Below are 27,195 nucleotides of genomic sequence, written 5' to 3'. Positions count from 1 at the left end.
AATTGGGAAGTCAGACATACAGAGAGACAGATAGGAAGATCTTGCGTCTGTTGATTCACTTCCCAAGTGGCAGCAATGGCCAGAGCAGAACTGGTCCAAAGCAGGGAGTCGGAAGCTTTCTCTGGAACTCCCAAGCGGGTACAGGGTCCCAAGGCTTTGAGCTATCCTTGACTGCTTTCCCAGGCCACAAGCAGGGAGCTGGGAGCTGGATGAAAACGGGGCCACCGGGATTAGAACTGGAACCCATATGGGATCCCAGTGCATGCAAGGCGAGAACTCCAACCTCTAGGCTGCTGTGCCAGGCCCCTACCATCTTCATTTTTAAGTTTCCACATATCCATGAAAAGTTAAATGAAATTTCAAAATAGCTATAATAAATGTTACTAAAAGCCTTCAGTTATTTAGAATCATCCTTGAAGAGCAGCAGTATTTCAGAAAGTCAAAGCAAGTGGGGGAAGAGGGAGGATTTCAGATAGCTATTCTTCAGTGTTTGTGTCCACACTAAAATATGCTAACAAATGGGTAGACAGATTGGTGAATGGGCGTAGACAGATTGGTGAATGGGGTGATGGAAACACGTTAGAAATGATGAAACCTTTTCACTGGATACTATGTAATAGATAAAATTGAAACTGCAAGATAGTGAGAGACCCAAAACTGAATACGAAGAAATCAGTGACTCAAACTGTACTTCAAATGAATAACACAGTCCCTGAGAGGAGGAATGGGGGGAAGGAACCCCCCAAATTCTCCACTATTCATTTTGGCTCATCTTTATTCTAGTGACAAGAACTATAAGGACGTATTGAATTTCAGTTACTATGTATATTTTGTGTAATGGTGTTGGCTAACAAATATGAAACTATTTAATTGCGTTCTTCTATTCTGCAGGTTAAATTAATGTAGTGGACAATGAGAGTTTGGCAATTTGTAGCATCTAAGATAACCTAAGAAGCTACACACCAGCCATTGGCTGTGGCCTGGAATAGGTACTATCAGTGTGAACTTCAGTATCTAAATACATTATACCTAAATGATCCAGAGAAATAAATAGGAATTTGAGCATTTGTATGTACCTGTATGTGCATAGTCTCTATGATACAGTCTGAACACCAGAGTGCACTTGTCCTTCTGCCCTGTGGGGGATCCTTTCTAGGGTCCCTGAGGGTCCCGTGATGTAAAAAGGTGTGTGATGTTTGCATTGCACATCCTACTGTGTCCTTCATTTACTTGAGAGAGACAGAAAGCTCCAATGCACTGGTACTTTCCTGAGATTCCTACAACTTGGGGGGTACTAAGTCACTACAGGTCCGCCAATGGGTGGCACAAACCTTGAACTGTCGCCATTGCCTCCCCAGCATCTACACAGGCAAGAAACTGAAACAGGAGGGAACTGGGACTTGAGCCCAGGCACCCGGATGTGAGCTGTAGTCCCAACCATGAGGGTCAGCCACCTCCTCCTTGCATATATTTTATATCATTTTTCGAGCATTCACAGTAATACCTACCACAGTGTAAATCATTGTGATTAGGTCATAAGGAGAAGAAAAGAATGTACTTGTTCCCTGTAGGTGCAGTGGTTTAATTTTCTCAGTGCAGTTGGTTGGATCCATGGATTTGGAAATCAGGGATAAGGCGAGCTGACAGTAATGATAGTACTGAATTATAAATCGCAAGACTGATGTGTATGAATAATCAATGAGTAAGCGAGCAGGGGAGAAGTGAAAGCTTTTCCACGAAGTAGAAGAGTGATGTATGTAAGAGGGATGCTCTGGGGACCATGTTGCAGCTGTGATAATGAGAATCATTCATGTGTGTCAAGAAGAGTAGATTTGATGAGAAGGTATTCATATCATCTTTTTTTAAAGATTTACTTACTTTTATTGGAAAGGCAGATTTACAGAGAGAAAGGAGACAAAGAAAGATTTTCCATCCACTAGTTCACTCCCCAGTTGGCCCCAACAGCCAGAGCTGAGCTGATCCAAAGCCAGGGGCTGCTTCTGGGTCTCCCACACAGGTGCAGAGTCCCAAGGCTTTGGGCAGTCCTCTCCTGTTTTCCCAGGGCACAAGCAGGGCAGCTGGGACATGAACTGGCACCCATATGGGATCCCGATGCATACAAGGTGAGGTTTCCATGCCAGGCCCTAGTTCACATCATCTTAAAGAGTCCTCTGTGATAACACATGCTGGTTTGAAAATGAAAATTTGTCGCTAGTCAGAGGACAGAAGTCATGTGTGCCTTCCAATAGGACATGCCAAACAGAACACAGAATTTCTGCTGTAATATTCCTGCCAAAAATGCCTAACCTTAGATAGAATCAAATTGAGGGACATTCTGAGGAATAAATAGCCTGTACTCTTCTCAAATGCCAGGGTCACAAAAGACAAGGACTAAAAAAAATTTTCCACATTAAAGGAGACTAACCAGATGTGGCAACTGTAATGCTGTGTGTGATTCTGGGTTGGATCATAGAACAGGAATACACAGAGATGTCCTGGATTTGGGGAAGCCAGCTGAAGAAGAGGGTAAGGAGGCAGCATCCTTATGATCGACCACCACGAGTTACAAGGGCAGGCAGCTCTGTATGTGTAATAGAAAGAGCCTGCAACTTGTCTGTACCTTTGATGTTATTGCCAAAAGACAAACACAGCTGGCTGGCTGCTGGGGTATCTTTTCTACCACTGGTCTTGCTTGCTACCTCTCCGTAGAAAATCATTTTTGTTCTAACTTTTAATCTCTATTGGCATCAATTAGGACTTTAGGAAGTAAAGGGGGTGCTGTGGTACAGAGGGTTAAGTCACTAATGGGACACCAACTTCCCATATGTAAATGTCTAGGATAGTCTCCACTCCCCAGGTTTTGTTTTGTTTTTAAGGTTTTTCTTTCCCTCTTACTGGAAAGGCAGATATACAGAGAGAAGGAGAGACAGAGAGAAAGATCCTCCATCCAACGGTTCATTCCCCAAGTGGCCCCATTGACCACAGCTAGGAGCTTGTTTCTGGTGTCCCATGCAGGTGCAGGATCCCAAGGCCTTGGGCTGTCCTCCGTTGCTTTTCAAGGCCACAAGCAGGGAGCTGGATGGGAAGTAGAACATCCGGCACATGAACCAGTGCCCATAGGGCATGCCAGCCCTCACAGGTGGAGGATTAGCCTGTTGAGCTACTGCACCAGCCCAAATCAATCCACTTCTGATCCACCTTCCTACTAAGGTGCCTCATGGGAGGCGTCTGGTGATAGCTCAAGTACTTTGCCATCCAGATGGAAGGCGCAGACAGTTCCAGGCTCCTCTCTGTGGCCAGCCCAGCCTCAGCTGTTGTGGCCATCTGAGTAGTGAACCAACAGATGGGAGATTCTCTCTCTCTCTTTCATACTGTGTCACTCTACTTTCAAGTTAATACATAAGAGATTATTAAAATTATATGTAATCGTAAAAATTTCAGGCAAAATTGTAGAGATGTGTGCTTGCTGTGTCCCCTTTCCCCTCATCAAGGTCATCACCATTAACACATTGGGTGCGTCGAGATGACCTTTTATATTTTCTAGACTTAGGGAACTGTACCTGTCCTATCCGTGCTATGACACATGGTTAAATTAAAAAAGAACCCTGGTATAGGCATGAGCATTATGGTTTTTTAAGTAAATATGCATAGATCTGCCTCATTTTCCACCATTTTTTCACCCTGTAAATGAATGATTCTGTTGCCCCTGAAACTCATTGTCCAAGACTGATGGGCTGGCCATTTGTAAAGACCCTGAGCTAGCTGGCAGACTTGTACCCAAGACAGAAGATTCCAGTAGCCAGCAGGGTGCTCTGATGAGCCCAGTGATGGGTGCTTGGAGGCCTTCTCCCTCGCGGGAAGCTGGGTGGGAAGAAGTTGACTAAGCACTGACCATCCCTGTTTTCTCTGGACGGTCAAGGTTGATTCTCCCAGAGGAGAAAACATGTGTCATCACTTTGAGTGGCTTCTGGCCCACACAAAGTAACTGATGAAACGGGTAGGCATGTAGCATGAACACCCCCATGCCCTGCCTCTCGAAGGACCAGCAGGATGAAAGCCCCACCCCAACAGCTCTAAGTTCCTCCTTCCTAATGCCCATACTGCTAATCTGCCAGTAACAGGGCTCCCTCCTTGTGGCCCCTGCCCAGGCAGCATCAGCATTGCCTGGAAACTTGTGAGAACTGCAGGTTCTTCAAGCTGCATTTTGGAGGGTGGTTCCAACCATCCTTGAGCAGGTCTCCCAGGGGCTCTCGGTGCAGCCAGACAGCCCACCCCTGGGCCCTTCAAGGCCTTTCCTCACCCCTGCCTGTGCGGTGGCCTTCTCCTGGCCCTTGCCTCTCACCTGCAGCATACACCTCCCTATCCTGTCCCACACAAACTTGCTGAGACCTTTCCTGCACTGCCACCTGTTGAACTGCTCTCCCAGCAGCCAGCCAGCCCTAAACTCTCGAACCTTCCCCTCCAAGTATTTGCCCCAGGTGGGGAGCGCAGAGCCTGAGTTGGCTTGATGCTGTTGACAGTCAGTGTTGCTAGCTAACAAAAACCTGACTCTCCTCGAATGAACGTTGTCTTGATATGCGGAAAGGGCCCTTCTCCTCCGTGTCAGTGCGACACTTGCAAGAGGAAGGCTCTTCTCTGTGAGAGGGACCAACGGTGCCAGGCTTTCGCTTGGTACTCATATCCTGACAACATTTCACGTGAACACGGTGTAGCCAGAGAAGCATCTTTTTAGGCTTTAATTAAAAGCACAAGGCATACCCCGCACCTGACTGTTTCCAATCTCTTATTCATCTCTCTCTCTGATTTTCTTTCTGGTGTTCTCCCTTCCCATGTAACTGCTCTCTCTTCTTCTTCCCCCACCTCCTCCTCCTTTAACATTTAAACTGTTTTTGGCTTCACTAATCTCTGTGGACTGAAACTTAGCTGCTCAGGATATTGATTACCAAATATGGTATTGCTGTTAAAGATGCTAGAGGAATGTGGCTTGCAATCTAAGCCTCTGCCTATGAATAAGCTGCCAAACAAATTAGGTCATTTTAACTTCTGAGGGTTTTTTTTGTTTTGTTTTGTTTTCTTTTCTTCTTCTTTGTTAAAACAGGGATGCTGGATCCTTGCTTTGGAAAATAAAGTTGATGTTATTTTAGCTCAAAGAAGATGAGGGGTGTAAGAAGGGGAGTTGGGGGTTCGGTTCAGCTTGTTTGTGGATGCAACCCGTCAACCCGGATTCTGTAGGAGGGGAGCTTGGGTGTGGAGCTTCAAATAGGTTGTGGCATGGCAGACTTGTGACCTTACTGGGTGAGGCTGGGTGTTCTGGGGGACCACAGCCAGGCTCCTGGATGCGCAGCTGCCGGACAGGTGGGTCCTGGTCTTGGAAAGTGGTGTATTCCCCAGCCGGCAGGTGGAGTTGCATGCCACCGAGGCCTCTGTGGGTCGGAGAATGGAGCGCAGGCACAAGCCTTTCCCCGGAGGACCTCGAGGTGATGGCCAGGGGCTGCTCGGTACAGCTCCCAGCTCCTTATTAGGAAGAGGGCTCCGCATGAGGAGGTGCCCATCCGTGGCCGTGGGCAGGGACTGCTGCCGCTGCATCCTAGGCCAGCTCTGTCTCCTCCCTGCGAAACGTCTGTGTGGAGAAGGCGGCAGGGCTTCCCCAGCATCTCCTCGAAACATTTCCTCTTGTGTTCCCCCAAGCAAGTGCACTCTTCTGTGGTTCCATCTCTGGAGGCATGAATCAGGCACCCGGAGAGAGGCTGGGCAGCCCTTCTCTTGCCTTGCCTTCCTCACCTCTGACTGCTTTCTCATTGCTCTTAGCATCCATTCACAGCCTCTCACATGCTCAGCCTGTGAAGTTCAAAGGCAGAGACCATTCATCTATTGGTTCACTCCCCTGTGTGGTCACAACAGTCAGGTCTGGGCCAAGGCAGTGTCTAGAAACTTGGAACTCCCATCTGAATCTCCCTCATGGGTGACGGGGACCCAAGGGCCTACACTGTCCTGCTTTCCCATGGGCAATAGCAAGGAGCTGGATCAGGCAGCTGGGACTTGAACTGTGATCTGACAAGAGATGCCAGCAACACAGGCAGCAGAGGGCTTGACGTGCTGCAACCAAATCTTGTCCTCGACAGTGCTAGTGATTAATTATGTTTTATGTGAACTGCAAGAATAGGATCGAGGGTAATTGACCTTGTTCTTTGGCCTGTATAATCCTTGTTTCTCTATGTAGCTAGCAAGCCAATTGTAATCAAAGTCAGAACTTGACGGAATCAAGGAGTTTAGTTTTCCTAACATTCACAAGCTAACTGGAATGAAAGAATATTGGTTACACTGAAATCTTCAAGCTGGTTAATTTCTGTCTCCCGCCAAACACTTGGTGCTTAGGTTACCTTTACAATGAACTGTGATTGGGAAGCTGGGCGGGTGGAAGCTGGTTCTCTATGCATGGGGAGTAAGACTCACCACATGGACGATGGCACAGGTTGCCGTGTTACGGCGCTGGGCGTAGCTCAAGGCCTCCTGGGATTTCTGGTGTCAGGCTCCAGTGATGCCAAGTGTTTTATGTTCTTTGTATCCCAGTCACAATTTTCATTCTCATTGGTGGCCATTTGATCTGAATATTTCAAGTTTCTAGTGCTAGGAATTTGCTGGCCCGGAATTTGAAAGTTGAACCAGAAAGGTCCAAACCACCCCCAACACACCCCTAAGAATAAGAGTTAGTTTTGAAAATCGCCCTCATTAGTTTGCAGTGAAGTAAGCTAAAGCCCCTTGGTTTTCATGGGCGTAATGTGTTGTGGATTTTCCCTGACTGTAGTGAGAATGAGGGCGCTTGGTGACCTCCTTTTTTTTCACTGACAGGCCAGAATATCTGGGTGTGTTTATTCTGTTGCCATTCCAGCTCAGTGCGGAGGAAATGAAAGCATCACAGTCACATCTTGCATTTTGTTCTTTCTTCCAAAGGGCATCCGCTTCGACCCTGAAATACCGCAAACACTACGACTAGAGTTTGCAAAGGCAAACACGAAGATGGCCAAGAACAAACTCGTAGGGACGCCAAACCCCAGTGCTCCCGTGCCCAACACTGTACCTCAGTTCATTGCCAGAGAGCCATGTAAGTCATTCCTCTGCGATTTCCGGGCAGGGGCGGAGAACTGGGAGAAACCAGGGCTGTTCCGGACTGGAAGTGAGATGACAGCATGGGCTGGGAGCTGGCCGCTAAGCGTGTCTCCATTTCCACTCCATGAAGAAGCTGCTGCTTCCTCCTGGTTCAGCTGGGACAGAAGCCAGAACTTGCCTCTCACTGGGTGGTAGGCTTCCTGGGTGTGACGCCAAGCGCTGTGCATAGCCTCTGTTGGCTTTACAATAGATGAGTCCTTTACTCTGGTTCTCAGGCTTTACTTTCCTCCCTTTGCTCAGAGGCATCAGTTATGTGTGTTTGGAAAAGTATGTGACTGAAAGTGAAAGAGGCAGGGCTGACTCGTTGGCACGGTGGATAAGGCCACAGCCTGCAGCACTGGCATCCAATAGCAGTGCTGGTTCGAATCCCAGCTGCTCCACTTTCAATCCAGCTCCCTGCTCATGCACTTGAGAAAGCAATGGAAGATGGCCCAAGTGCTTGGATCCCTGACATGCACTGTGTGCATCTGGGGAGGGCACCAACAGGCAGAAGATTTCGCTGTTGTTTTGCCTTCCAAATCAATACGGGTTATGGGAGGAGTGAAAGTGTCAGTCTCAAAGTGCTGTTTTTGAGAACAGTTTAGCTATAACTCTCAAGGGAAAAGTAATCATGCACAAAGAATGCATACAGTTGAACAATCAATCCTGGTAAACAAACACTTAGCAAAGCTTTACAGAAATTCAGGGCTTCCTGTTTTAAGTTAATCGGCTGAAATGCCAAACCTGAATGAGCTGCTTCAGCTAAGTGTGCAGACCTCAGCGTTGGCCTTGGAATCACTGATCAAGGAGCTCTTCATTTGCCCCCTCAGCCCTGAGTGGTCAGTGGAGCGGGGCATCCTGGGAAGCCCGAGTGGCATGTAGTTGGTCGCAGTATTTCGGTCTTGTCTTTCGGGGTCTCCCTCCTGATCTCTGTGATTACAGTCCTCCTCCATTTGATGATGTGGTGGGGGTGGGGGTAGGGGCGGTCACTCAGAGCTTCCTTACTAGCTGTCTTCCCTTCCTCCTGGGAATTGTGAAATTTCCTGTCACAGGCATAGATGAGTGGTTTTGCTGGAAGTACACTGCAAGCTAGCACTGTGATGGGTCTTGATTGGCAAGTCCGGATGTGCGGTGCCCGTGTTTGGTACCCAAGGTGGTTAGTTTAGACACCTTGCAGGTGGGGACTCTGATTGAAGCATGGGATTCTGGAATTGAAAAAACTTGGAAGGAAGGCCACAAGGGAAGGAGGGGTTTGTTTTTGTTTTTGAAAAGAAGGAAAAGAAAGGAAAGGAAAGGAGAAAGGAAAGGAAAGGAAAGGGAGTAGGAAAAGAAATGATATATGTATACATACAAATGAAGATATCCTTGAAATGCCGCGTTAGAGTGACGGGGACATTTGAAATCTGCTGGCTCACTCTGCAAATGACTGTAATCACCAGAGCTGAGCTCATCTGAAGCCAGGAGCCAGGAACTTCATCCAGGACTCCCACATCCCTTCAGAAAGGGTCCTAGTGGGCTAGGACCTCCCACAGCTTTGCTGGGCATCTGAGCAAAGATCTGGATCGAAGGTAGAGCAGCCAGGACTTGAACTGGTGTCCATATGGGATCCCGGCACCAGAGGCAACAACTTTACCTGCCCTGCCAGTATGTGTGCCAGGCCCACCAGAGTTCTTACACTGCCACTCACCCCTTCTTGCTGATGTCCCTCATCTGGCAGTGACTGAGGAGCACTGTCTGCTGTCACAAAAGGAGGAATGTTGTGTGATCTGACTGATCTTGAACTCTCAGTAAACCCCCGCTGATCTTCAGTGAACAGCCAGGGTGCAAGACGCTGGAGAAGGCAGGAAGCCCCACGGATGCCGTCACTGCACTTGGCCCTGGGAGTGGATGCTCTTCAGGTGCCAGGGTGGCTCGGCACCATAACAAAGGAGTTCTACAGCTAAGTGTCTCCCAGATCATCCTGCTGCTTCTACCTGGCACCTGCTCTGTGCCATGCACAAAGGTGAGAGTGCCAGGAACATGGTAGCCTCTTGTGGGGAGGCCAAAAGAGATAGCAGGGTGGCTTCTGGCTCTGTGGGTCATTCGCAAACTTCCACCTTGAGGGAGACACGTCTAGCCTTGCTGTGCTCGCCTGTAAATTGCAAATAAAGTTTTCATCAGGTGACTGTGTAGAGACCTAGCACAGCCATATCATTGGGCTTCATTGGCGATGAAACAGCTTGGAAGCATGCCTTGTCCTAGGTATGTGTACGGTGCAGTGCCATTTTTGTAAAGCCTTCAGTCCTATTATGTGAAACAGGTGTTGCTCTTCTGAGGTGTCATCACTGTGGGTCTACAGCCAGGTGTGTTTACAAGGTAGCAGAATGGATGAAGGAAATTGAGATGTAGTTCCTGGACAATAGTTCCTTCTGCCCATTTGAGCTAGATTTTGGTTAATTTGAACTTCACCTCTTCTGTATGTTATGAAGTTTGAAGGGAATTGAGAAAGCTTTTAGTAAGAGACGTGGGGAAATGACCAGGGAGACACCTCCTTAATGGTGCAGAAGGTGGTTAAGATCTTGGTTTGCCATTGTGACCAGGTTGTTATCAGGTGGTCTTTCTCCATGCTTGGGTGCTGGGATGGTAGGGAGGTTGGCTATGGCTTAGGCCTTTATCTCTCCCCTGTCCCCAGAAATGGGAAGAAGATATAGAAAACTTGGAAACAATGATCCCACCCACTTCTCCCTAACCCTAGTTCCTTCCTACCCTGATTGACTATGTAAACATCATTTTTTAAATTATATTTTTGACAATCTTTACATAGTTAGTTAGGGTAGAAAGGTTCAAGGACTACAGGAAAATGGGTAAGACTATTATTTCCATATTGTTGCCTTCATATATCTGAGGTAAAGGGAGATTTTAAGGGAGAAGCCCCACCCAGTCTCCCACCCTCCCCAGGTCCCTGAGGTGGGGCATGCTCCGAAGGTCTTGCTCAAATGGTTTCGATAGTTCTCCAGTTATGAATTGCTGCCAGTCTCGCCATTCAAGCACAATGAGGTCGTTGAAAAATCCACTGATTGACATAGTCCATCATATAGAGTCTCCATTTGCCCAGTTTTTCACTGCCAACATATAGTTGAGGTGGTTGATTGACTTGTTCTGTCCTGTGTCTTTTCTTGGTTAGGGTTCTGAGTCCAGCAGTTCAATTGGGGAGATCCCCAAAGAAACTTTGTCTGATTCTTGTATGTTCTAGCAAGTACAGGGCCCGTCACAATCCATTGCCCTGATCAGCTGGTGGTTTCAATTGCTGGGTTGGTTCTGTTTTCAGCCCTGTCTTCCACTGGAACCAATGGGTGTTGCAGTCCAGTCTGGTTCTGCCCAGCACACACTTGGCCCTCACACAAACCAGTGGGAACTGCAGCCTAGTCGGAGCAACCCACAATAACCCCCACCAGGCCCGCCCCCCTACCCTGGTTTGCCAGTATGTATAGCAGACTAGTCCAGTCTGTCCCACATCCCATTTGGCTCTGATACATGTCAATGGGTATTAAAGCCTAGTTCCATCTAACCAGCTCCACTATGCACCCCAGTGGATGTTGTTCGGTGCCTCTCTGTCTAGCTACCCCAGCCCCTGATCTAGTTTTCATGCCCTCCTGTGGGAGTGGTAACCCAAGAGGGAGGAGCCCACTATTTTCCTCTCAGGCCATTCCCACTCCCGATTATGCACTCTCCAGGTGGCTCTGTGGTTTAACTTGACAGAATTAATCCCCAGTGCCAGCTTCTGCCAGCTGATGCTGCAGCTAAGCCCAAACAACCCTCACCCACTCTAACTGTAGTTTGCACCAGTAGGAACAATCATTCCAGCCTGGCTTTTCCCTGATCTAGTCCACATGAGGCCCATAGGTGTTGTAGCTGTGCTTAGTCTGGTCTACCCCCATCCCAGCTCATGCAGTCCAGTGGGAGTAGCTATCCAGCAAGGGAACCCCCCATATTCCCCCTGCTGGCCCCCGCCTCTTAGCCTGTAAGATGCCATAGCCTGCGTCACCACTTCCCCAATATAAATGTTATCATCTATTATGTGAGGATTCTAAGTGTCAGAAACCCTGATAGATATTGTGGCCTGAGTTTTCTAATCTGATTAGCAGTATGACAATCAAAAAAATTGAGGAAGGCCTAGAACATTTGAGTTTACTCCTTTAGCAAGTAGTATAGACTTGTGTTCCCTAAAACTCATATGTTGAAATCCCAACCAGGTACCACTAGATTATCTGTTTGGAGGTCAGATTTTTTTGTTTGTTTGTTAATATTTATTTATTTTTATTAGTAAGGCAGATTTACAGAAAAGGAGAGACAGAAAGATCTTCCATCTGCTGGTTCACTCCCCAAGTGACTGCAATGGCTGGAGCTGAGCCAATTTCAAAGCCAGGAACCTTCTCTGGGTCTCCCATGCAGGTGCAGGGTCCCAAGGCTTTTGGGCCACAAGCAGGGAGCTGGATGGAAAGTGAAGCAGCTGGGACATGAACCGCTGCCCATATGGAATCCTAGCACATGCACGGCGCAGACTGTAGCCACTATGCTACCACATGGGACCCTGGAGATCGGATTTTTAAGAGGTGAAGTTCAAATGAGGCTGCTAGTGCAGGGACCTAATCTAGCATGAGGAATGTCCCTGTAAAACCTAAAACGGACACCAGGTATGGGTGACTCCAGGAAAGACGTCATGTTGAGGACACACAGAGAGAGGAGAAAGAAAACCTTCGAACCTCTGGAAGGTAGGTGACGTAAATTTCCGTTGTTAAAAACACTCTGGCTTTCTGATGGGAGAACCTGGGTTTAAATCGCCACTTGTCATTTCCCAGTTCCCTGACTTTGGTCCTTAACCTCTGGGTGTGTCTAATTTCTCTGCTATAAGAATGCCACGGTCGAATCAGGCCCACCCAGTTGGGGAGATTTGATGACTGATGTGCAAAAGTTAGCGAAGAGTACACCCAGCACCCAAAGATTGTTAACCCGGTGCTTGGGTGCCTTTTTCCCTCAGAACTGAGAGGCCTGCCATGTTTCTGCGTCTGTAAGTTTAGCTCCTGCAGACTCAGCGTGGAATGTTTGGTGAAATGTTTGGAGGACGCTGCGGATTTGTCTGTGTGCTTACATTTGGTCTCAATCCCAGGAAGTGTGAGGGAGGGTGTACCGATTGTGATGCAGTAGGGCATATCTGTTTAGGCTTTCTAGGTTGGTGCGTTTCGTTATCATGCACATTTCACTAACGATCAGTTTGTTCACCTGTTGTGGCAGCACTTGGTCTTAAAGGTGGAGATAAGCAGCACTCCCCAGAGCCTCCCCTCAGCGGGTACAGATCCTTGGCTTGCAGTTCTCACGTTGCAGAGTATCTGCTAAAGGGCTCCAGAAGTTTGCAGGGTTCCGGATTCCTGTAGCTCATCCACCCCCAGCAACCCTGACTTTGTAAGGGGCCAATCTTTTGATCCCGGGCCAGGGACTGGGCCACGAATTGGGCTCTTGGAGTCTTCAAAGCTGCATGGGCGATTCTGACATGTGGTTATGTTTGAGCCTCGCCAGTGTACCGCTGCATTGTAAGACAGATCTCCGCTTGCTGCACAACCCACTCTGTTCCCCCTTCCCACTTCATCCCTGCTTCCCCCTTCCCACTCCATCCCTCCCTTCTCCCTTCCCCCATTCTGTGTACCTCTTCTCCCTTCTGAACAAAAAATTATGCTCCACTGGGTCCGTGCTCTCAAATACCTGGTGAGCACATACCCCTTTGGTGAATAATCACACCACTTCCTTGTTTGCCTGCCACAGGCCAGGAATTTCCCGCTTGTCCGATGTTGACCCTCACTGTCCACAGTTGAGTGTTCTGCCTTCTGTCTCAAAAGATCCTGGCCTCCAGAAAGGCCCTTGAAGGAGCTAGCCAGTGAGCTTGCAAGGACATCACTTAGCTAATGCAAAAGCTAATTCCAGCTTCCCGCCGAGATAGGTGCTAAGGTGAGTCCTTGGGTCCCTGCCAGCCACACAGAAGACCCAGATTGACTTCTGGGCTCCTGGCTTTGGCCCAGCCCCCCATATTTACAGACAGTTAGGGAAGTGAACTAGCAGGTGGCAGTTGCTTTGTCCCTCTCTCCAATTTGTTTTTAAAAAGTCTTCGAAAATTGAAATGACCAGTTGTATTTGTCAACTTTTCATGACTGTAATGCAATGCCTGAGGCAAGCTAACATCATCAAGGTGTGAATTTTGGAGGTTGACAGTTCAAGAACAACTGGGACCCATTGTTTTAAAAAAGGTAGACATTTTAATGGTGTCAAGTATATATACCAAGAAATATGTGTAAGTGTGCGTATAAATAGGTTTTTGTCTTCTGAGCACATCCATAGCTAGCAGCCAAATTAAGAGTGATATATGACTGTTGCCCTGAGTTCTCACGAGTCCCCTTCATTTACCTTTTTTAATGTGGAAAAGGAAGAGTATTTTGTCATTTACATGAAATAGTCAGTAAAGCAATATTTATGATAAACATCAAATGATATGGTGTCCACACAGTTTTTATATTCTCTGTATCCATACTCTTTGCCTGTCTGGGTCTGGCTTGTTTCACTGATTCTGGCATGTGCAGGTGCATCTGCTTCGTTGCAGATGCCAGAATGTCATTCCCGTTTGGTGGCTGAGTGATATTTCGTCATACATGCATAATTCATTTTTTTTATTCAGTCATCAATTGGTGGACATCAGGGTGAATTCCATACTGTTGCTGTTGTGATCTGAGTTGCCATAAATGGGGCATACAGCCGGTGACTTTCAACTGTTCACGTATTTTAGTTCTATAACAAGTGTCACCAGTAGCCAAGATGAGAACATGTATCAGTTCACTTTGGGGTTGTTTCAAGTTGTTCAAATAGGAATGAGCATAAGTGAGAGGCGCAGTAAGTTATATGGCCCTGGTTTTTGAGGTTTGAGACCCTAATGCCTCATTTGTACACTATTCTGGAGACATACTTTCTGTGAAACTAGCATAAAGGGAATAAATAGGTAAGTCCCAAAAGCTTCATGAGGAATTGACAAGCGATTTTTTTACCTTTAGTTTTGAGAGAAACGGTAAAAAGCTGTTCTTGCTTTGTATGTTAAAGCTGGATTAAGGGTCATGGTTCTGTGGCAGGCATTGTGTGCTTATCCCACCGATTGTGTTGAGGTGCTTGAACATCAAGTCCCACCTCTGCTTCTAAAATTTTTTTCTTTTTTTAGATTTATTTATTAAAAAGTCAAATCTAAACAGAGAAGGAGAGACAAAAAGATCTTCTATCCATTGGTTACTCCCCAAATGGCCACAATGACCGGAGCTGAGCCTTGCTTACATCAGGAGCCCCAAGCCTCCTCAATGCCACCCATGTGACTGCAGGGTCCCAAGGCCTTGGGGCTGTCCTCCACTGCACTCCCAGGCCACAAGCAGGGAGCTGGATGGGAAGTGGAGCTGCTGGGACATAAACCAGCACCCACATAGATCCTGGTGCTTGCAAGTGGAGAGTTAGAGGCTTGGACCATCCTCCCACCCTGCCCCATACCCCTAACCCTGGTACTTCTAATGCAGCTTCATGCTTATATGTCTGGCAGGCCACAAAAAATGGCCCAATACCTACCACCTACACGGGAGACCAGATGGAGTTCCTGTCTCCTAGCTCTGACCTCTCTTAATTTGCCTTTCAGATACATATTTAAAAGCATGATCTGGTCCTACAATTTAAAAAAGGAAGGAAGGAAGTTGAAGAATGAGGGATTACCTGATAGAAAGTTGGGTCTCTGATTTAGAGAGAGAAATGATTTAGTCCCCCTTAAGAGAATAAATCGGAAGGTGGGTGTGATTACCACGTGATTGCAATCTGGATGTCCACAGTGGAGAAACAGGCTGTATCTTCCTTTCCCTGAACTCTCTCCAGAGCCTTCTAAAATTGTGTTTTCAATGCCCTTTGCAGAAGCGCTTATGTCCTACCCACTTTATTATTGTGAAAGACAGACTGTGGCATCTGGCAGGTTGTGGTGCAGCATTGAAGCTGCCACTTGCCATTCCAGCATTCTGTAGTGGAGCACTGGTTCGAGTCTTGTCTGCTTCTCTTCTGATCCTGCTCCCTGCTAATACGATGGAGAGAGCCATGGAGAGTAGCCACAGAGATTGCGTCCCGGCCACTCCTTGGGAAACCAGGATGAAGATCCAGTCTCCTGGCTTCCTTGTGGCCATTTTAGGGATCAATCCAGCACATGGAATCATGCACACATTCTTTCCCTATCCCAGTCTCCCTCCACCCCACATAAACTCTGCCTTTCAGGTATGCAATACAACTTTTAAAGAGTGAGGCCACGGGCCTGGCGGCGTGGCCTAGCGGCTAAGGTCCTCGCCTTGAGCGCCCCGGGGTCCCATATGGGCGCCGGTTCTAGTCCCGGCGACTCCACTTCCCATCCAGCTCCCTGCTTGTGGCCTGGGAAAGCAGCTGAGGACGGCCCAAAGCCTTGGGACCCTGCACCTGCATGGGAGACCTGGAGGAGGTTCCTGGTTCTCGGCTTCAGATCGGCACAGCAATAGCCGTTGTGGCTCACTTGGGGAGTGAGTCATCGGACAGAAGATCTTCCTCTCTGTCTCTCCTCCTCTCTGTATATCTGACTTTCCAATAAAAATAAATAAATCTTAAAAAAAAAAAAAAGTGAGGCCACAGGTGGAAAGTGACCAGTGTCCCTTGCATCTAGAGATAACCACCAGTAAGGGCCTTTTGTGTATCCTGGGAACATCTCTGTACACCTGTGCTTGCCTGTCAAGGCACCCAGTAGTGCGACTGTTTGATTTAGTTTGGTTGTGGTCATGAAACCATACCGCGTAGGCATCATTTCTCCCCACGTGAACACTTCTGTGCAGAATGGATACTGAGAACAGGATGTCTCTTTTAGGCAAAGTGCAGGTGGTATGTATTTCGCATGGGGGTCCCAGGCGCCACCCTGAAGAATTTCTGCAGGATGAACTGCTAGGAGGGCATGGAGAGTGTTGAGCCTGGTCGTGGCGTGTGGAACAGAAACCTCCCTCTGTTTGCTCTGGGCAAGGCAGGAACAGGACAGTCAGATTTGTCTGGGTGGAGAGGAAGCGAGTGAGAGGTGGTTACTTAAGAATCAACCTGCCCTGAAGGGTCTTCTGCTGGCACCTGGAAGAAGTGTGGTGGCGGAGTGGGAGGGTACCATTGCCACATCTCCCCAGGTAGGGGGAAGAGGTGGTGGAAAGATCACCAGTCATTTTTCACACCCTTTTGCTTGTGTCCTAAGTCCTGGGAATAAGGGGTTTTGATGGGAAGGGCTCAAGTGGGAAGAAGAGGTTGTGACAGAAAGTGACCACAGAGAGCTGTTAGGGCTGGGGGCAGGCGGAACCAAGTTAAAAATGAACTTGCCAGAGATGGCATGATGGCTCAATTGGTTAATCCTCTGCCTATGGGCACTGACATAACATATAGGTGCCAGTTCGAGTCCCAGCTGCTCCACTTCTGACTCCGTTCCCTGCTTAGAGCCTGGGAAAGTAGCAGAGGATGGCCCAAAACCTTACGACACTGCACCTGCATGGAAGGCCTGGAAGAAGCTCCTGGTTCCTGGCTTTGGATTAATTCACCTGTAGCCATCGCGGCCATTTGGGGAGTAAACTATCTGCTCCGTGTAATTCTCCTTTCCAACAAAATGTAAATAAATCTTAAAAAAAAAAAAACCTGCTGTAGATGTATTGAGTTCCAAGTCCCACCTGTAGTTACTTTGACAGAACCCAACCCAATTTGATTTCACAGGTTGTCTGTGGGCTGGACACGTCCTGCCCCTGCTGGGGCTGTGGGAAGTGGGGAAGTGGTGGAGAGCAGAGAGCAGGAGTTGGGAGACAGGCAGGGACAGGAGAGATGGACTTCCGTGTGCTGCTGTGCCTGCAGTGGTGCTCAGCTGGCTGACCCAACGTGACAGAGGCCACTGCAGCTATAGGGAGGTTTCTGTCCCTGACGTGGTCAAAGGGAAGCTACGCAGCTTCAGCCCTGTGCAGGTTTTCCAGGCAATGTGGTTAGACTTGCAATGGCGGAACGGCTTGGGAGGCGTTCTCTGGCCACCCACCCACCTCAGCCCATGCATCTGAGGGGAGGACTTGTTCTCAGAAGTTGGGGACATGTGCTTGACACTGCATAGGCATAAGACAGCCAGGTCTGAAGGCCCCCAGACATTCTGAGAAATGAAAACAGGACTCAGACACCAGCAAAGGCAAGGATTGCTAGATACCTAAGCTAGTGTTTACCTGGGTCTCACTGTAACAGTGTAGAAAACAAGTGAAATCCTCCTTTCAGTCCTGCAAACTAACTATTCTAGAGTTTGCTTAATTTCTGTAATTTTAATAGCTTAACAATATGTTAAAATAATATTAGGCAAGTACTGGTGCTAAGGCACAAATTAAGCCCCTGCCACTGTTGGGTGCCAGTTCAAGTCCCAGCTGCTCCATTTCCTAACCGTCTTCCTGCTAATGCAGCAGGGTTAGTAGTGGAAGATGAGCCAAAGGTTTGACTTCCACCTGGCCCAGCCCCAGCCATTGTTGCCATCTGGAGAGTGTAGCAGGAGGTGAAAGATTTCCGTTTCTCTTTCTGTGTGTCTGTCACTCTGTCTTTCAAATAAATAGATAAGTCCTTTTAAAACAGTAGCAGTAATAGGCAATGGAGCTGGTCAACTATAGATGTAGCTTGTTTTATGTGAGAGTAAAACCAGTGCAACACGGTTTAGATCAATTCAGCTGATCCCATTGATATAATTTGCATCATGATTTAGTGGATAATGTTTAATTAATGTGGCTATGGCACGGCTCTGTGTTTCTCTTTTTCAAGCCTTGGATCAGCCATAAACAGATGACTTAAGAATTCAGATCTCCTGCAAATCCCATAATTCTGGTGCAATGCAGACAACCGCCCTAACCTGTGTTGTGTAAACTCAGACTGTTCACTTCCTCTGCAAAGAAGTGAAAGAAGGAATGAAGGGGTATTGTACCGAGTTGGTCCAGAAGTAGCACGCAGCAGAAGCGTTACTCTCTGAGGGCACGTGGCCGCCTCACCTGCTCATTCTTCCTTTCTTTCTGTGCTTGGGTATCCCAGGCAGGTGCCCTGTTCCTTCCCCCTGGCTGTCTCTCTCCACTTGTAATCCCCAAGTAAACAGCTGGTTTCCTTGGATAGGATGGCTCAACTTTTCTCACGGGAAGAGTTTGCTCTCTGACCTTGTAGTGTTGGGCACAAACACTGGCCTCATAATGCAGGATGCAAAAATGCAGTGGTAATCATTGGATTCCTTTACTGCTTCCTTGTCTGTGTTTGGGAGTCAAAATAGGCCAATTTTTCCAGGAATGTTCTTGATGAGCAAGTTAAAACCTCTTCCGTCTCAGTTCTGGTATGTTACCGATTTGGTGTGACGGCAGGGTGGGTGTGTCAGGCCCTCCTGTAGTTGTGGAGAGAGCCACTGCCTTGTGCCATTGTTGCTTGATAGTTTGGTAGGCTGTGGTTATCCAGGCTTGAGTATTTAACAGACTTTCTCTTGAGTACAAAGTAGCAGTTTATTTGTTGCCAATAATAAGATTTGAGGTTTCCAAGCAAAAAAAAAAATTTTTTTTGGAAAACTTTTTGTCTGTTAGCATGAGTCAGCTTCTGAGCAGACTTGTACAATTTGGGTTTGATGCAGTGCCTGAGGAAGCGCCAGCCATTAGGTATTGCAGGTGAAGATGCCAGTTGTGACACCAGCATGCTGTTAACAGAGAACCGGTTAAAAAGTAGCAGATACAAGGATTCAGTTGTTACCTATTGCCACTTACTAGAGAGATTTGCAAAGGTACAGATCAGAGGTTTTATCTTTTTTGTTTTAGGATGTCTCATTTGTCATTAAAATACCTACTCTTTACATTCATACATAATAGGACTTTTTGAAGAAGAATTATTATTATTATTGTTAAGATATACGGAGAGGAGGAGAGACAGAAAAATCTTGCATCCATCCTCTGCTTTACTCCCCAAGTGGCTGCAATGGCCAGAGCTGAGCCAATCCAAAGCCAAGAGCCAGGAGCTTCTTTCGGGTCTCCCACGCAGGTGCAGGGTCCTCCTTGACTGCTTTCCCAGGCCACAAGCAGGGAGCTGGATGGGAAGTGGAGCAGCCGGGATATGAACAGGTACCCATATGGTACCCATATGGATCCCAGCACATACAAGGCGAGGACTTTAGCCAGTTGGCTACCCTGCATAATAGGACTTTTTAAATGAATTAATAAACACTGTTTTATAACATTTATTTTCATTTTATTTGCAAGGCAGAGAGAGAGAGGTCTTCATGTAGTTTACTCCACCAAATGCTCTTAAAAGCCTGGGCTGAGCCAGGTCAAAATCATGTCTCCCGGGGCTCGGCAGCGTGGCCTAGTGGCTAAGGTCCTCGCCTTGATCCCATATGGCTGCTGGTTCTAATCCCGGCAGCTCCACTTCCTCTCTGTCTCTCCTCCTCTCAGTATATCTGACTTTGTAATAAAAATAAATCTTAAAAAAAAAAAAATCATGTCTCCCATGTGGGTGGCAGAGACCCATGTACTTGAGCCATCATTGCCTGCTTCCCAGGGTCTGCAGTAGTAGCAAACTGGATTGGAAGCAGAGCAGCAGGGACTTGAACCAAGCACTCTGGTAATGGGATATGAGTTTCCCAAATGGTGACTTTACCAGTATGCCAAACTCCTGCTCTGAATTCATAAGCATTTTTAACTTTCAATTTGGTGAATAATAATTGCCATAACCCACATAAACGAAAGTTCTTTGGTGTCCTTAAAGGCTCTTACAGTTGTAAAGGTGTTGTGAGCCACACAGTTTAAAATCCTTTCCTCTTAATGCCATTTGAAGTTAGATGTCTGGGAGAGATTTGGAATAGGTTGTATGTCTGGTGTTAGTCATTCAGAGCTTTACTGCAAGGCTCGGAGTTCGTTGAGGACAACGTGACCATTAGGCCAAGTGCCCAGGGCTGTACAAAATAAACACATGTGCTTTTCCTTGTGTTCTTTGATTTAAAAAAGCTTGATTTGACATAGTATCTTTGGGTTTTAGAAATTGCAGAAAGTTGTTAGCTACTCTGAGCTGAGCATTTTACCAATCTGAGTTGATTAGCTTCATAGATCCGCAGAGATGTTTGTGAGTGGGATGGTACATTCCAGGTTGTTTATTGGCAGCTAATCTTACTTTCAGCCCTAGGCTTCATTTCTGTGTATCGGCATCTGCGCAGCAGGTCCCCACAGTGGCAGGTATGTTGCCCAGGCTCTGTGCCTGAAGGAAGGTACAGCAGTGGTTACCTGCAGAGTAAAGGAGGTAGACAGTGGTCAGGCATGGGTGCAATGCTCATGCCTGACCATGGCTGCAAGCCCAGCTCCGTTGTCACTACCCTGTTCATTCTGCACTGTGTGTGTGTCTTAGCTGTGCTGGGAGATGAGAAGGCACAGTGTTGCCCAGTACACAGAGCAAGTTAATTAGTGGCTGAAGATGGGGGAGTGCCTGTCTCTATTTGCATTAAATACCCCTCTGAAGGTCAAGGAGACCAAGCTGGTCAAACATTAACAATGCTATACAGGAAGTTGTGGTGAGTTCCTGTTCTAATTTTCTGTCTTGAGTTTAGCAAACATTTGAGGGAGATGAGAGATTAAAAGCTGAATGAGGCACCATCAGTGCTGCTCCCAGTGTTAACTGGTGGCAGTGGGAGGGGGCCTCTGATGGAATGCAGTCTAAGGACTGAAGTCTGCAAGGGTGATGATTACTGGAGGCATGTGGAAGAGGCCTGTCTGGTGGGGACCTGTTAACCCCTTAGCTGAAGATGAGAAAGACTGCAGAGGATCTGACGTGGTACCCTTTAAAAGGATCAGAAGCCAAAGTATAGAAGGAAAGTAGTCACAAAAGACCACATGGCATAGTGAAGCTGAAGAGTGCAGAGAAACAGAAAGTGACACCACCTGGCCCGGGTGTTAAGCTGAATCTGGGGGATCCAGTGGGAATGGAGGAAACCGTCGCCAGTTCTTCCCTCCACTATGAACACATCTCATGTGCATGCTGCCTTTGCCACTTGAGACAAACAGTTTCAGAATTAGCAAACAGAATACTTTAGCATACAGGAGAGCATATCGGCTTTCTGTGCTCTTTGGTGGGAGCTGGAGGCTGTTTCTGGCTTTAGGAGGGGCTCTGTTTGATCACTTCTTTCTTTTGACTTGAAGCCACATACGTTTGTTATGTTCGATTTTGAAGGTGGGAGTTCCAGGCACAGGTTTGCTGTGTCCTGTTTCTGCTCATGCATGGTCTCGCAATGCTGAAAGAAATGTGGTGGCCAGACTTGGATGTTCTCTGTTGAACTTTTTGAAAATTAGGTTTATGTATGAATTCGAAAAACACTGTTACAGTGAGAGACAGGGGGAAAGATAGATCTTCCATCCTCTGGCTCACTCCCCAAAAGGCTGTAATGGCCAGAGCTGGACCGGTCAGGAGCCAGGTGCACCTTTTAGGTCCCCAATGTGGGTACAGCGGCCCAAGTACTAGAACCATCCTCTGCTGCTTTCCCAGGTGCATGAGCAGGGAGCTGGATTGGAAGTTGAGTAGCTAGCACTGAAACCAGCACCTGTATGGGAGGCTGTATCATCGGCAGTGGCTTTCACCACTAAGCCACGGTACCAGCCCCATCCCTGCTGTGCTTCCGTGCCTAATGTGGCTGTGGTGGGTTTCAGGATGTTAGCTTTAGGCAGTTGGCTAGAAGTATGATTTTTTGAAGTTGTCCTTTCACTGAGCCATTTGACAGGTGCCCATACCCTATGACAGCTGAGTAAGGCAGAATTTCCTTCATGTGACGAATGGATAAAATGATATGGAGAATAAGGGACTTCCTGGTTCTCATAGACACACATACACACACTTGGTCAGCACAGGAAGGACTTCTCCACAGATGCTGCCTACCTGTGTGTCCCTCCCAGAAGCCTGAGTCTGGCTAAATCAGAAAGCCTGTATTCAGAACCTCTTCTATTTTGGAGGAAGAAGATGAGGTGTGTTTGCATCGCGAGCGTTGCTGGGGAATACATTCCGTGAGCCCCAGAACTCACCTGGGATGGCGGTGATCTGTCAACCCAATCTGCCTGATTGTCAAGTTTACCAAAGGAAATGGTTCTTTTTTTTTTTTTTAAAGATTTATTCATTTTATTACAGCCAGATATATACAGAGGAGAGACAGAGAGGAAGATCTTCCGTCCGATGACTCACTCCCCAAGTGAGCCACAACGGCTATTGCTGTGCCGATCCGAAGCCGGGAACCTGGAACCTCTTCCGGGTCTCCCACGCGGGTGCAGTGTCCCAATGCATTGGGCCGTCCTCAACTGCTTTCCCAGGCCACAAGCAGGGAGCTGGATGGGAAATGGAGCTGCCGGGATTAGAACCGGCGCCCATATGGGATCCCGGGGCTTTCAAGGCGAGGACTTTAGCCGCTAGGCCACGCCGCCGGGCCCAGGAAATGGTTCTTAAAGTCGTGCTGTGGAGGAGGTGGGCATCTCTGTGGTTGGCGATTCAGTTCTGTTTGGCAGGGAGGGGCGTGTTTCACCCTTTGCCTTGCTCATCATCTATGTTTGAGGAAGCTAGCATATAGACACTGCAACAGTCAATCCCAGAGGTCTGTATTCATGGTAGGTAGTTTACCAAGGCTTCACCGTTGCCTTTTAAATGGCCTGTTTGCCTGTGGCCTCTCAGGGAGGTCCAAGCGTTGCATTTGTTTGTGTGTCTTAAGTGTGCTGTAATCTATGCAGTCTCTTTCTCCTCCTCCTCTTTTTTTTGGAGGCTCTTTGGTTTGCTGAGAAACTCTCAACCTTCTGGGAAAAAGCCTTCCTTCTGCATCTGTTTGTATTCTTCCTTTTTGCACCCTTTGACTTGTTCCTGTGTCATTCTGTCAGTTCAGTGACTTAATCCAGTGAGAAAAATTGGGCTAAATTTGAGTGTGCGGTTTTGGGCTGAGAATGCATCTCCACAAGTGGTATGTCTTTCCTAAGGCATCCTTTGATGGAGTAAGCAACTTGGGCCTTTCTCTACACTTGCTGGTGCTAGAATGGATCCCCGGGGTCCAGATGGTAATGGGAAATCCCTCCATGGCAAGCTGGCTGCCAACCTCCCTTCAATGCTTCATTGGTCTTTTCCTTAGTAATCCAGTAGCAGCTGCAAAATGGTGAGTTTCAGACTGTGTCATTCCTGGGGCTGGATGATGGCTCAATTGGCTAATCCTCTGCCTGCAGCTGCCAGCATCCCCTAAGAAAGTGGGATGCATGCTTCATTATTTCCCTTTTATTGCAAATTTTCAGCTCAAGAGATTGGTATCTGGTTATTTCCATTATATGTGTATGGGGAAGGGTACAGTTGTTAACTTTTCAGTTGTTTATTCATTCCCTTTCCTTGTTTTTGAATATTGAAAAAGTAGTAGTACAAATTATTACTCTCCTTTCTGCTTGCCCAGGGCCAAGGCAGGGATGGTATCTTAGCAACAGCGAAGTCACCTCAGTGGACAGAGCCTGGCCATGTACATCATGTGTGCACTAAGGCCAGTTTTAATGTGCTTCACCAGGTACCCGGCATGGCCCAGCATGGCCCAGCATTGCCAAAAGTACAGCACATGTCTTTGGCTGCTTATCAGGTTAAAACCAACTCTTCCATCCACAGAGAAGATGGGGGCAAGATTTTCAGAAATGAGGCAAGTTGTCAGATTGTTAAGAATTACTGTTCTTGATACTGTAGGGTATCATCGAGATTGCTGAATAGATGCGCTCTGCCCCAGGTCCTCTTATTTTTGGGGTTGTATCAGCAGAGGAGTAATGGAAACTGGTTTTCCATACCAAGTAATTTCCCCTCAGTGAAGTCAGAAGTGGGAAGGCGAGACATGTTATAGCCAGCATGTTCATCAAATTTTGAAAAACTAACAAATTATTCTCATAAAAAGAGTGTCTTTGGGTATAAAGTAAACATAACGTAGACTGAGCGGACATACTGACTAAATACTTTAAAATAAGCTCAAGGGGGCAGAAAGTTAAATATTTAGATTAGTGTGAAATGTTAACTTTGTAGCCATGTGCCATTGAGAGACTATTCCTGGAACATGTCTTGTCTTCTCTGCTTGTTTAACACCTGACCTTGGTTCTTGAAAGGGGGCTATGCAGACAGGAAGACATTCGGTGACATCATTGGGTTTGTTTGACATTTTCTCTCTGTTTGCACAAGCCCTTTAGTTGTTTCTTTATATGATTGGGTATTTGATGGCATTTTAGAATCATGACATTACAGATCTGTTTGGGTTCACTGACCTCCCCCCCCCCCAAAAAAAAAAAAAAACCGACTAGTGCACTTTAGCCTCTGGTTGAACTTACTTGATTCTCTCATCTTGTGTTTGTGGAGAGTAGATGAATTTCATCAACAATTATAGTGCCTGCTGTGAAGATGGGGACGTAGGAGGGCTCTCTCCCTCAATCAATGGTGATGTCTTACTCAAAACTGCTTTGTGGGATCAGTGTGGCTTATTTTACTGAACATAATATTGTATCTTCCATTCTGGTGCAGACAGCACAATTCCAGTATCCATTCATCTGCTGCTGAACATTTAGGTTGCCTCTCATCTTGTGATTATTATGATATTACAATGATCATGGGAATGCAGATGAGATTCAGACTGGGATTCTGATTTATATTTGATGTATTGGTATAAGATTGATGTATTTGAAAAAGTGACAGGACTGACACAGAGAGAATAATGACTCGTCCATTTGATTCACTCCTCACGTGTCTACAACAATTAATGCTGGGCCAGGCCAAAAGCCGGGTACCAGCCCTCTGTTAGCTGTTGTGTTGGTAACAGGGACTGAGGTATTGGAGTCATCACTGGTTGCCATCAGCAGGAAATGGGCTCACAAGCAGAGTAGCCAGGTCTCTAACCTGATCCCCCCATGTGCGATGCAGGAATTCTAAGCTATGTTCTAACCCCCATGCACCACAGGGCACATCCAATTCTCTATACTTAAAGTTCGCTTAGAGACAAGAGGATTGTGTTGGTGGCAGGTGTTGGAGAGATGTACAAATTTCCGTTAGGAAGAAGAACTTGCAAAGATCTGTAGTTCAGCACTGTGACTATAGTTAATAGCAATGTGTTGGACACTTGGAAATAGCTGTGAGAATAGATTTGAAGTGTTCTTCACAAAAAGTCAAATATGTGAGGTAATGCCAATATTTCTCGGCATATACGTATTTGAAAACATCGTAAATATATAGGCTTGTTCAACAGTTTGGAACTAATGAATAAGAAACACATTGGTACTGTTGGTGGTGATGGTTTCATGTGTATATGTTAGCATGCCTCTCTCCTTCCAGGATCTTGTTTTCTGAGATTTTTCCATTACTTAGAATCAACCAGAATCTTGCTGGTATCTGCCTTGCCTGTCATTCTGAGCAGCATGATGAGATCTACAGCCATGCTTCCCCGCTAGCTCCCCCTCCATCCCTAAAGGCAGTGATCCCTTGGTCTTCCATCGTCCCACCTGTTATGTACTGCCTGTGTGTGTTTACGTTATCTTTATATGAAGTCACAGTGTCACTTCATTCATCCCACTGAGTGTCACCCCATAAGCCACACGACCTCCCAGGTTGCCAGAGGAACGGTGTATCTGGTTCAGGAAGACCTGAAAAGGGAAACCACATCCACATGCGCTTTTGTTACTGTGTGTGCGTACTACTACTCTGTTTTAGTATAGTTGTCATCTCGGGTGCCTAATGCAGCCTTCCAGGTGTACCCTGGGTGTGAGAAGGGGGAATCAGCGCAGTGAGTGTATGCTTTCAGCTATCCACTGGGGTTTTATACTAACCCTCACAGATCGTTGGCGACTATCGTGACACCCTTGGTGAACAACTAAGACAACAGGCAAGATAGGAAGGTTTATAAATGGGTGATTGTCTTGCTGTTTGTAATGAAGGTTTCCTAAATTCCTGGAGACATGTGAAACATTACTAATATATTCAAACACAGAAAGATCTTAACTGTAATTTTAAATTTGATTGAATCCAGGCACAAATCCATCCTGTGTGTGTGTGTGTGTGTCCTTGTGTTCTCGAGTCTCCTAGAAGGTTGTTCCTTCTGACTCTCTCCTTTTTCCTTTGCAGTTTGCTGCCACACTCGGATTGTTGGTCATAATTCTCTGTAGTGCAGAGGATGTTGATTGTGGTTTTTTTTTTTCTTTTGGATTGTTTATCATGTCCTATTTCTAAATTTTCCGTAAGTTAGTAATTATAAAATCTTGGTCAGAAGCAAATTTTATTATTATTATTCTTTTGCAAAACTGCTTTATACTGAGTAATGTATCCATCAGAAGGCACATAATTGGAACTTGTCCTTTTCGTGTTGATAACCCTTGCAAGTTGAGATCTGCTTTGTGCCCATTCCTTTTTCTATTTGTCTTTTGGCTATTTTAATGTGTTTCTAACATTCACGCAGTAGAATTGTGTGAAGATTGTATTCATTTACATAGCCAATAACCATGTGTTGAAGTCGCCACATTTTCATTTGCTGGTGCAAGCAGGGGATGTCTGAGGTTCACGGAGATTTGCAGTTTGCCCAACATAGCGCATGTACTGACAGCACCAAGAACTCAAGTGTATAAGTTTTGCTTCTGTCTCCTACAATCTCCTAATTCATTCTCATCTTATGTATTTCTCGCAGCATATACTTAGCCACATCTTTTAAACTTTGCCAGTTATACTACATTTCTGTAGCAACTTCCCTTACTGTCCCTTAAAGATCATGATTAGTGCTATCTTTGAAAAAGACCAAAGCTGGAATCCTGTGGGAATGTTCCGTGTTTAATCTGTCATTTCACCCAAACATACCCTTTTTTTTTTCCTAACACTTTTCTCTTAATTTATCATTGGATATATTTATGAAGAAAGTTAATCTAGATGTGTTTGATAAACCCTGTCAGCAAATTATTCCCAAAGCCATTTTATTGGGTAACAAACGATTCT

General features: G+C 46.6%; 1 protein-coding gene across 3 annotated transcripts in view; it reads left to right on the top strand.

Moving 5' to 3' along the window:
- Window positions 1-27,195, top strand: part of RBPMS (RNA binding protein, mRNA processing factor) — a 168,259-nt gene that overhangs the window by 104,821 nt on the left and 36,243 nt on the right. For all 3 annotated transcript variants that reach the window (XM_004592693.3, XM_058669848.1, XM_004592692.2), the window contains exon 5: window positions 6,952-7,102. In XM_004592693.3, the coding sequence (XP_004592750.1) occupies window positions 6,952-7,102 (151 nt within the window). The remainder of the gene's footprint in view (window positions 1-6,951; window positions 7,103-27,195) is intronic.

Source organism: Ochotona princeps, chromosome 11 (assembly GCF_030435755.1).
Source record: "Ochotona princeps isolate mOchPri1 chromosome 11, mOchPri1.hap1, whole genome shotgun sequence".
NCBI classification, from domain to species: Eukaryota; Metazoa; Chordata; class Mammalia; order Lagomorpha; family Ochotonidae; genus Ochotona; species Ochotona princeps.
Note: the sequence above shows the minus strand (reverse complement) of the source record. Positions and strands in the feature narration are given on the sequence as shown.